The sequence below is a fragment of the Spizellomyces punctatus genome (assembly GCF_000182565.1).
Source record: "Spizellomyces punctatus DAOM BR117 chromosome Unknown supercont1.2, whole genome shotgun sequence".
Classification (NCBI taxonomy): Eukaryota; Fungi; Chytridiomycota; class Chytridiomycetes; order Spizellomycetales; family Spizellomycetaceae; genus Spizellomyces; species Spizellomyces punctatus.
In genome coordinates, this window is record NW_015971538.1 from 791,233 (window position 1) to 801,301 (window position 10,069).

The window sequence follows — 10,069 nt, forward strand, 5'->3', positions numbered from 1 at the left end:
GCGCATTCAAAGGTGGTTTGAGCCTCATGAGAAATATTAACAGACCAGCCACCCAGTAATGAATTTCAAGTTTGGCCTTCGAAGTCAACGAAATTCTACACAAAAGTCGTCTGCAGGTTCCCAAACACTAGCATTTCAGTATAACACTATTCACAAGAAGAAAGACCGCATTCGCAATCAGACTATCTTACTTGACACGAAAGATTCCTTGATTTTCTGTCATATTCATTTCACAATGGCAAAGCCGAAGAAGCCGGCGCCAACCGCTAAAGGGGACGAGGGTAATGCTTTTAGGCATGCGCTTTTTTTTCATCATAATCAGAGTATGGTGCTAAAGCTTGTCTGATTTGATATAAAGCCAACGATGTTATCCTTAAATATTTGAAAAAGCAAAATAGGTACCGGCTTGATATAGAGAGTTTCTCCAACGCCTGATAGGAAGCCCTCGAATCCTCTATCCTACTATGCTGCAGGCCGTACAGCGCAGTGGATGTGTTCAATAACCTCGGCGGTCAAGTGGGCAAATCAAATGTGTTGAAAGCATTGACAGCCTTGGCCGAAGAGAGTATGTTAGTCGCTTGTTCCGCTCTGGCCAGCAATCGTTTTAATTTCTGATTGTCATAACGCAAACAAAACAGAGCAGATACACGCAAAACTCAATGGTAATTGGACGATCTCTATCTCAGCTACGATCCAATAATAACTCGAATGTATATAGGAAAGCAATGGGTGTATGTGGCCAAACAGGATGATTTGCAAGTCCCATCCAAAGAGGATCTGGATGCGATGGACTCAAAAATTGCCAAGCTGAAGGATGAACTTGCGGCGCTTAAGGAGGAGGTAAGAAGCATAATGGCCATCTGTATTCTATATGAAATGGACTCATCCTGTTGTCGGTCAATCACAGACCAGAGAGGCACAAGCGGGTCAGTGCAACCACACAGGGGAAAGGGATGCTTCCACATCAAGACCTATTCTAATTTTCTGGTTTTCGGGCGGCTATGGTCAGTGCTAAATGGGCTCACAAACTCGTTGACGAATGAGCAGATCGAGCAACGACTTCGCGAGCTCAAAGAAGAGGTACGTTGAAATCTCCACCACTAAAGACTCAATAGGTCTCCTCGCGCCAGATTGTTGTAAATCCCAATTCTGCTGTAAAATAGAATTCCAAACTCGAGGAACGGCTTTCATCCCTCCGTTCGCGATCGACACGGCAGCAACTGAGCGCAGAAGATCGTAAGCGAATAGATAAGAATTTGGAAGCTATGCAAAAAGAGTGGAGGAAACGTAAACGTATGTTTAACGACATGTGGGCCGCAGTTACGGAGAATATTCAAGGAAGTCTAGCCGAATTCAGAGTAAGTACACTGCCACTGCTATTTGCGTTAGAAGACTGCATCATCGACTAATATTGCAACCGGAACAGGAGACGGTTGGAGTAGAGACTGATGAAGCTGCTGGTTTAGATATAAATGCGGACCTGTTGAAAGGACTTGTTTGAATTGACTTCAATCATACTCATAATCTAACGGTCCCATCCGCAGCAATTCCCATTGAACCATGTAAAGGGATGCACGAAGGCGGTGCCTCTTACATAATTCTTGCCAAATACAGAGAAGCAACAACGAGAAACAGAATCTCTATAATTCTACCACATGAAAAGCCTTCCCAACGCAAAGACGACATGGGCGTGACACGTGAGGATATTCTACAGGAAAAATGTACAAAACAGAAGCATCAACCATCTACAACCCACAGATTCTGCATCTGCATCAAAGCGTCTTCGTCCCAGTCTTGTTTGTCTATGTTCCCGCACCATCCCGTTTTCTCCGCCGTTTCCATTTGTCCAACGGTAAGTCGTCTTCGCTGTCAGAGTCCTCAACCACGAGGATTCGTTTTTTGCTTCTCTTGCCTCGCGGTGGTGCAGCTCCTGAGCTCGTTGAATCTGCTGAAGTGGACCGTTTTGGCGCTGTGCGTCGTGGACTTCCTAGGTGTCCATTAACAGCTGATGCGACATCGTTCGGGTCCTGCGATTCAGGTCCTGCTCTCATTCGAAGCTTGATCTTCAGAGGCCGCGGATGTGCTACTGACGTGGAGGATGATGTGGATGTGGATAACGCGGGTGACGATGATGAGTTTACTTCCGGGTCCTCAATGTGGCCGTTACCTGTAGGTATGCGCATTGACCCAACGCCTTCTTCATCATCGGGTTCAACTTCCAGTTCCACTTCCCCGTCTACACTTTTCCTTCGCACGTAAAAGAGCATATAGGCAGACTGCTGTGCGAGGACGTCTGGTGTAACAGGTCTGACATGTGTGTCGTTGACTTCGAACCATGTGTCGTTATCTGGACTCCATACAAAGGCAATATAGTGCCCAGACCCCGAAGAGCCATGATGTACGATGGCAGAGTATAGGTCATAAATTGCTGGTGTCCCGCGTTGTCGCCGGTTTGTATATGGACGCATGTTGAGGCCCTCGATGGGAAATTGCACATAGGTATCAATTTTGGAACGTGCTGCGCGTCGGTTTGTGTAGCGAAAGCGCTTAAGATGGAGGCACATAACCTTGGTTTTGCAGAAGTCTGAGTAATCGGCATCCGAAAGCTGCGGGGTTGAAGAATAATTCAAGAATTACCTCTGGCAGCTCATCAATCGACAGCCGCTTCGTGCAGGGCTGAGGTCCGCGGTTCAGGACGAGGCAATGGGGACAGTCGTATCGCTCTGAGTCCGCGAGCTGCTCTACTTCAGTGAACGCTCTCAAGCAGTCTGTGAGGCGACGGCATTAATCAGTTAGGAGACTCTATATGTTTGCGACAAACAGATATTGGCCGCCCACCATCTATTGTACAAGGATGGACCTACAAGATGAAGCACATTAGAGCAATTCTTTTTATTACGATGATCATGCCCGTCAGGAAAACTAACCATTTGCTCCACTTTGTTTTGCCGATTGACAAACCGTTCGGGAATAGGAAGCGAAAGGTCGAGGAAGGGATCGGTTTTCAATGAGGACTGGCCGCAATTGAGGCATTTGACCTTCGTGGTAGTGCATATCAACGACATGGCCATGAATTCTCGCTACATATGAAAGCAACCCACCTCATTGTGCAATGTACCCTGAGGAAGCACCAAATGGCAGAATGTATTGAGTATCCGGAGAATATGCGGGACACAAGCGCGGCAGAAAACGGCAGCCTACCTGAAATGTTCGGGTGATTGGTGTGGGGTTGATCTGTGTCGCTAGTTCGGTATGGATCCTGGGGTCACAATAAGATGTCATGAAATTATCGTATCGGGGCAGGGGGACTCTCCACTCACCGATCAAGTAGATATCGAATGAATTCCTGCGCATCTTGCTGCTGGTAGCCTCTGAACTGGCAAGTTCACAATAAGCGCCCAATGTTGCATGACAGAAAAGGGTGAGCTTCGCGCAATCTCTTACCATTGGCACATTCTTCCATATGGCGTCCAAGAAGGTTCCTGGACTTACTGCCAATGCCTCATCTGTCCACATTTCGCGCAGTAAGGCTCGTGTTTCCGCCCATACGGAGCTGAGCAAAACAATCCACTACGTGTGAGCTGAGCATGGACGTCACCATTTTCCATGCGACCAATGCACGTACATGTCCTTGTTGGCGGACATTCGACGTGTTATCCGCGGCGGTGATATTTGCGGGGTAGTTGGATGAGAGTCAGCCGAATTTGGAGTTCGTGGAGTGCGCGGAGTTGAGGGCCATATATCCAGGTAATATTGTTGAAACGTTACAGTGTGACTTTATAAACAAAGTCACATCAGCGAAGGTACAGAAGAGGAAGCAAAGATTATGTGTGGACCATACCAGAGGGTTTGCATAACGACATTCATGAAACAGGTGTTGCCTGAGAGGTCATTGGCATTGGCATACTCAAAAGACTAAGGACAACAAATGGTATGGGAATACCTAGGTTACTCAACCCAGTTACGTGATTGTACTTCCTTTGCGGGGTCGCTGCCCTTTTTCGCCCTTTCCCTCGTCGGGGTGGTGATGGACCTGTCCTAAGAGAGAGCAAAGCAGCACGCAACATGACTATGAGCGGGTCATTATCCTGAGCGCGTTCTGCGCAAACAGCTCAGGTGGACGTCCGCGCAGCCGAACCTACCCTCGCTGAATCTGTATCGACTCGTCGCATTCTAATTCAGGTGGCGAGAGAACCCTCTCAACCGCTCTACGCAACGTTTCCAACACATTGTCTTGACCACTTCCGTGCGCATAGTCGTCACATGCGTAACTAAATCATAGAGTGCTAGAAATTAGATCGAACTCGACTGGTGCGTCCCGCATATTTAATTCTACCAATAGCATGCCGTAGAGTCCAAGTCAATCGCACATGGATGTTTCGTCGTGTGAAAATGTGCCAAAGCGTGTCCCTCAACAAATCTATCAATAATGCAGTACAGAGAGTTGTTAGTTTTACACGTATCGACTTACTAAAAACGAAGCACATATCGCTCGCAGTAGCTAGTATCAAGCACTACCCACTCACCGGCTACAGTTTACTTCGGCGCATGTCAAGCAAACCCAACGACCCTCTCTCGACCCACATCCAGTGCACCCCAATTCAGCGACTGCAGAACAATTGCTGGTGCCACTACTCGCACTGCTGCATTTCGAACGTTCTTCCAAAGCTTCTAGAACCTTATCGGGACGACTTTCCGTGAGGTGTGGACAGTTCATGCGAATTCAGTGACAGATGCCAATGAGGACCAGGAAGTGACAAGCGCCGCTCGTTTACGTGAAATACACAGCAGAGATATGATATATTATTATTCTTTTGTACAGTCCTCCTGCGTTGGAATTCAGAAAACTATGATATGGGCCACGGGAAGGGTTCAAGCCGGAAGGAGGGGTCAAAGGAGCTGGGGGATGACCGCGTCTTTTTAAATGACTCCAAAAACCAAACCGGGAATTTGGACAAGACGACTCTACGTTTTCTTTTTTTTTTGTTTTTGAAACTACAGACTGCTGAACACTTTCGACAAGGTCAAATAGAGTGCATGTCGTTGATGGCGGCCAAAGTGCAAAGTGTAGTGCTGGCGCGCCTTGAAGGTCGACACGACTGTCGGCGTTATCCACATCACAGCAGACGTAAATAGCACTGGTTCATGAACAGGAGCAAATAGTTGACTTGGTTACCCATGCCCAGGGTAAAAAGCATCTGTTCAAATGAAGACAAAAGTGCCTTCGTGAAATAGTCTATTTGAACGGGCGTTGCAGTCAAGTCCCACATTGTTGCTACCTTCTACGCTACACTTGTAAAAGTCGAGATGGACTACCTACTTAGCATCATCTAATCACCTAGTATCCCGTTGGTGAATCCTTCTGTACCAGTTCCATCATTTCCATTTTCTTGATTCCTAGGTTCGGCTGCAACGGTTCCTCCTTCACTTACGTCCCCCTCTGGAATTGCAACGTCGTCCTCTTTATCTATTAGATCTGCGAATGTGTCTGGTGGAGCTTCGTTGGTAGTTTGAGAGAAAATTGGTTGACGCTTCGCCTGTTCAAACCCACCAAATACATGTCAGCATGCAGCCTTAACCCTTCGTCGTACAAGGCTACAATGCTCTCCATTACCTTTCCAGCACCTTCAGGTCTAGCCCGTTTCTGTTCAGTACCGCTCTTGGTGTCAATCGGCGGCAATACGGTGCTTTCCTCCTTGCTCTTGGCTTTGTATTTGCGTACCACCTGCGTGGACCGGAATGCACATGAATGCGTTGTATGCGGCTGACTAGGCAGATGGGATGATACGCTCCGATTATGCAATGTTTTCTGTGTTGCGCTAGCCTTCTTTTTCGGCGGCGATGGTAGTGATGTGGATGTGTCGGCCCGTTTCTTGACTTGCGTTTTCTGTTGAGATATCAAATGCCCCATCAGTCGAGTCACCGCCATGCGAGAAAATCAAGACAAAATGAAAAGACTCACGCAGTCAGGACAAACAAATCCCTTTTCACATTCTTCGTATGGAGGATCCGACGCAAAGCGGAGGGCATTGGCTATTAACCTTGGCGTCGTCGCTGTTTTGGCATCTTTTATGTCATAGGAGAAGCGAGTGGATTGGATCAAAGTATCAGACAGCGTTACCTCACGACGTACTCACCCCAGAAGTCAACCCACTGGCCCCCTTTCCTCAACTTGTCCACAGGCATTACATTCACCCATACAACCCTTCCTTTGAGTGTATTGTCCAGCACGGTCACAAGCGGCACAGAATTCGCCCAACGCATGACGACTCGCCCCTTTGCTACGCCCACTGCATATGTTGCCCATTCCGCCCCGCCAACCTCTTCCACTCCTTCCAGCAATGGATGCATATCCTCTTTATCGACCGACAGGAATGGCTCGTGCTTGATTCGGCCTGGAACAAACGGTGCAACTTTGGGGGATAGGATGCTGTGTGTATGCGGATGCAACGTAGTGACGATCCCTCCATTGGTGCTCTCGAGGTACACGTTAAGGAGGGGAGTCAGCGTACTGGGTGGTGGAGGTCCGGGATACGGTATTATTAGGATCGCACTGTATTGCTGTAGCCCTTCCAATGTGATATGAATTTCGTGAGGATTGTATATATCTACCTCAAACGCATTGGATCGTAAATGGTTTACAAGGACGGAGAGCGTAGCATGTGCTAGTACGGTTAGGATGAGTGTTTTGCGTATTTTGCTTGTGAGAGGGCGCAGAGGAAGACAGGTTGGATGGTAACGTCGAAGGCATTCTTGACATGGATGTGGAAGCGGCGGTAAAATTTTGGTGTCGCAGATTGTGCAGCTTGGCTGTGGTATCAACTATGTGGGAATTAACATCGGATATCCGAGACGTTTGGAACAGCAACATCTCACTCACCCATCCGTTCTGCAGACCCATCTTCTTGATTCCCTTCCTTCCAAACCACTCCCTCAGCGCAGGATCTCGAAGAGGATCATAATTGAAAGGCGGACTCGTGGTCTTGGAAAGCAAGAGTCGTTTGTGCCTAGAAAATCGTAAAGATCAACGCCTTGCTTTTGCTGCATTGTGTGCGGTGGGATACCTACGGTATGGAAGGAAGCACTATAGTCTCGATGTCTGGTGCCATGTCTTCTCACTATCTCTCTAGCAGAGATGCGCTGAAGTTTGATCAAGGCCATGACAATTACATGGTTAAGCCATTCAAGCCGTACCCTCAGTAACCCCGATCGCTGATGTAAGCAAAGTTTGAGTTTGTTCACTTTTTATGGTACGTTTGTTTGCGCACTTTGATAGCCATTTGCAACGGATGGGATTCTGTATGCCTTGTGTGTTTCGTGGTCCAACATATAAGCGACTCTATCATGACATATCCGGCTTCACTTCTATTTAAATATCCGTTGCCCGACACACTGCCTTTGGATTCTCCAACCACACTCTGGCTTGGACAATAGCCAGTTCGTGGCATCTCAAAAAAGTTGCCTTATCAGAAGATTCGCCTAACCCCATCCTCCTCGCCTTCTCTTCATTTCGCTCAACCGTCTTCTTCAACACCCCTTGCATACACGCCACTGCTCGTTCGCAGGCTCGCTTAAGATACGCTGTTTCGTCTGTATTTTGAGGTACGTCTGCAAGGTGAGCTAGTATTAACGCTGCAAAGAGGTCGCCTGTTCCAGTGAAAACCCCGCTGATTTTTTGGAATGGAATGACAAAGCGTGCTGACGAGGGCCGATGGGAGGCGATGAGATGGAGGACGTCCGAGGTTCCTTGATCGTTTCGGTCCTGTAACTCGGCGGAGGTGATGATGACGGTGGGAACTCCTATCTCATGAAGCTTCTCGCACGCGTCGATGGCGGTTTGCGTCGATGTCACATTTACGCCAGTAAGAAGGCTACACGTTGTGAGCAATATGCAGATGTTACTTGGCGAAGAGGTCGTCACTTACCTCGTCTCAAACCCATTGGGAGTTATGACATCTGCTAATGGACATAACACGTCCCGGTAAATCGGTACGACCTCCGCAGATACATACAACCTGCCATCATCACCCATTACAGGATCCAAAACTATATATTGCAACATTTAGTATCACTCGCGCCCGCCAATACATCGCTAACCAGGACGTACCAAACTTTAACGCTGGATTTGCTGCCCGTAGCTTCTTCACCAAATCTGAGACAACTTCCAAGGTTGAGGCTCGGCCAATATAGCCTGTGACAAGAACGCATGAGCCTCGGCGAGAATGGTATTTACCTCATCGCTCAGCAAGATGCAAACCTGTCAGCAGATGCGAGTATTCTTGTAGAATCCCATTAGCCTCTAATCCTTGGACAATCTTGGCCACTTGCGCTCCCTCAAGCCGCTCCCCCGTCACTGTTGGATAACCTATCCAGAAAGTGAGAAAGTGTACCACACTCAAACGACCACGAGAACCCACCGCCATGGTTTGAAAAATGAACTGAATTCAGAGGATCCACATCAAAGCCCAAAATTTGAAGGGGAAACGTTGCTGCCTTGTTGCCTTGTGTTTAAGGACGCAGAGAGCCTTGTATCGGTAAGTCAGAAGGACCAAGGCGGCATTCACGCACCAACTCCACCGTATACTGACCCACGTAGCCGTACACAACATGTGATTGGATGGATAGCACCCGTCGGTTCTGCGAAACAGGAGCGGGTGCCGACACGTCTGCCATGATGAAGAATCGTTTGCACGATGGTGGGAGCATCTGCCATGGCTCTAACTTAGGTCAGGCGGCACAGTCATGGCAAACTCGTAAGCGGCAAACCCTGAATAGCGAATGGGGCTTGGTCCTTTGGATGATCCGCCGCTCCGCCGCCACTATTTTTGGCTCTTGAGCGTTTTTCCGCAGGCTTTTTGGGACGGAAAACGCAGTCGCAAAAGCAGATCCATATTTCAAACGGAGGGAGAGCTCTACCAACCGGCTTATAAACATTCACCTCTATCGACCCAAGCTCATAAAGCCCTCCAGATGGTGTTCGCTGAAGCGTCCTGCTCTCAGACAGGTTGGCTCTACGCTCTCACCTCTGCCACGAGTTTCTACCTTCTTCGCACCCTCCTTGTTCCCGCGATATTCGCCCGGGTTTGGCCAGAATGGACTCTAAAGCGACGGAATATGTTTGCCAATCATTTCGTGTCCTGCTTGCACGCGATGACATGCAGTATTTTGGTGGTTGGCACCTTTTTCTCTTATCCTGCCTTACTGAGCGACTTGCAGGGACTCCATGTTGATGCATATGCAATGGAATTTGCGAGAGGTGTTTTGGCCTTTTCGTCGGGGTATTTTATCGGAGATTGTCTTGATATGGCGATAAATCGAGTTTATGCAGGAAATTTTGGAGTTTGGGCACATCACATTGTGGTAAGTCGAGAGATTGCATTTTGTTCTACCATCATTCCAAATTTCATAACTATCTGCTTTAGACAATTTTCTGCTACACCTCGGCGCTTCACAACTGCCTCCTGTACCCATATCTCATCTTCACCCTCCTCGTCGAGCTCAACAGCATCTTCATCCACCAACGCAAACTCCTACTCTTGTATTTCGTGTCAGTACCTCAAATGCCCTCCTTCTACCGCACAATATACAAGCATGCGACTACTCTCCTCTTACTGAGCTTTCCTCCAACCCGCATTGTGGCGAACTTTTATCTGACATATCGTTTATTTGCTGATCGGGGGACATGGGTGGCGCCTGCATGGACATGGTGGGTTGCCACATGCGGCATGATACTGGTCGACTATTATAATATAGTCTTGTGGGGACAGGTGAAGAAGAGTGTAACGAGAGATAATAGAGCGAAAGCAGAAGAAGGAGACCATAAGAATACTAAGCAAGATAAAGGGGATTGGAAGGGGCAACAAGGGAGCGAGTTTTTGGATTAGACGATTTTATTCAAAGGTTTTTGACTGTAACAGACATTGGTTATTGGGGAAATTTGGATCGCCGGGACAAATTGTGCAGGATCTTCGTAGATGTACTCTGTTGTTTTTCACTATTGAAATTAGAGCTAGCCTCTGTGTATTTATAGATATTATTATATGAATGAAATGATAGCCGTGGACGCTTG

At 47.8% G+C, this 10,069-nt stretch overlaps 5 protein-coding genes across 5 annotated transcripts; 2 read left to right on the plus strand and 3 right to left on the minus strand.

The window, feature by feature from the left end:
- The first annotated feature begins 77 nt into the window (after positions 1-77).
- SPPG_01179 (uncharacterized protein) lies at positions 78-1,609 on the plus strand. The gene is made up of 9 exons (XM_016749505.1): positions 78-281; positions 359-398; positions 474-565; positions 639-662; positions 719-840; positions 908-926; positions 1,010-1,080; positions 1,164-1,358; positions 1,427-1,609. The coding sequence occupies exons 1-9, from the start codon at positions 236-238 to the stop codon at positions 1,499-1,501; spliced, it is 684 nt and encodes a 227-aa protein (XP_016611756.1). The 5' UTR covers positions 78-235; the 3' UTR covers positions 1,502-1,609.
- On the minus strand, positions 1,519-4,870 carry SPPG_01180 (uncharacterized protein). Its single transcript, XM_016749506.1, has 14 exons — positions 4,527-4,870; positions 4,337-4,420; positions 4,143-4,271; positions 3,944-4,038; positions 3,842-3,881; positions 3,626-3,775; positions 3,445-3,553; positions 3,321-3,376; positions 3,202-3,259; positions 3,102-3,119; positions 2,928-3,038; positions 2,839-2,860; positions 2,638-2,768; positions 1,519-2,567 (listed from the first exon to the last, which is right to left on the minus strand). The coding sequence occupies exons 1-14, from the start codon at positions 4,715-4,717 to the stop codon at positions 1,803-1,805; spliced, it is 1,959 nt and encodes a 652-aa protein (XP_016611757.1). The 5' UTR covers positions 4,718-4,870; the 3' UTR covers positions 1,519-1,802.
- Positions 4,871-5,330: 460 nt separating this feature from the next.
- On the minus strand, positions 5,331-7,109 carry SPPG_01181 (uncharacterized protein; the record flags this gene model as incomplete). The annotated part of the gene is made up of 6 exons (XM_016749507.1): positions 5,331-5,537; positions 5,615-5,887; positions 5,963-6,066; positions 6,138-6,822; positions 6,881-7,007; positions 7,069-7,109. The coding sequence occupies 6 exons, from the start codon at positions 7,107-7,109 to the stop codon at positions 5,331-5,333; spliced, it is 1,437 nt and encodes a 478-aa protein (XP_016611758.1).
- Positions 7,110-7,369: 260 nt separating this feature from the next.
- On the minus strand, positions 7,370-8,706 carry SPPG_01182 (pyridoxal kinase; the record flags this gene model as incomplete). The annotated part of the gene is made up of 6 exons (XM_016749508.1): positions 7,370-7,871; positions 7,926-8,046; positions 8,108-8,191; positions 8,258-8,365; positions 8,418-8,493; positions 8,569-8,706. 6 exons carry the CDS (start codon positions 8,704-8,706, stop codon positions 7,370-7,372), a joined length of 1,029 nt encoding a protein of 342 aa, XP_016611759.1.
- Positions 8,707-8,828: 122 nt separating this feature from the next.
- SPPG_08913 (uncharacterized protein) lies at positions 8,829-10,063 on the plus strand. The gene is made up of 2 exons (XM_016757062.1): positions 8,829-9,360; positions 9,423-10,063. Exons 1-2 carry the CDS (start codon positions 8,971-8,973, stop codon positions 9,882-9,884), a joined length of 852 nt encoding a protein of 283 aa, XP_016611760.1. The 5' UTR covers positions 8,829-8,970; the 3' UTR covers positions 9,885-10,063.
- The last annotated feature ends 6 nt before the right edge of the window (positions 10,064-10,069 follow it).

Excerpts from the sequence above, each read along its gene's own strand:
- SPPG_08913 (XM_016757062.1), top strand. The coding sequence starts at position 8,971 with ATGGTGTTCGCTGAAGCGTCCTGCTCTCAGACAGGTTGGCTCTACGCT. Across the intron at positions 9,361-9,422 it reads TTTGGGCACATCACATTGTG|ACAATTTTCTGCTACACCTC; the intron begins GTAAGTCGAGAG and ends TATCTGCTTTAG.
- SPPG_01179 (XM_016749505.1), top strand. The coding sequence starts at position 236 with ATGGCAAAGCCGAAGAAGCCGGCGCCAACCGCTAAAGGGGACGAGG. Across the intron at positions 566-638 it reads GACAGCCTTGGCCGAAGAGA|AGCAGATACACGCAAAACTC; the intron begins GTATGTTAGTCG and ends CAAACAAAACAG. Across the intron at positions 1,359-1,426 it reads GAAGTCTAGCCGAATTCAGA|GAGACGGTTGGAGTAGAGAC; the intron begins GTAAGTACACTG and ends CAACCGGAACAG.
- SPPG_01180 (XM_016749506.1), bottom strand. The coding sequence starts at position 4,717 with ATGAACTGTCCACACCTCACGGAAAGTCGTCCCGATAAGGTTCTAGAA. Across the intron at positions 4,272-4,336 it reads GACTCTACGGCATGCTATTG|TTACGCATGTGACGACTATG; the intron begins GTAGAATTAAAT and ends TCTATGATTTAG. Across the intron at positions 3,776-3,841 it reads GTCGTTATGCAAACCCTCTG|TCACACTGTAACGTTTCAAC; the intron begins GTATGGTCCACA and ends TTGTTTATAAAG.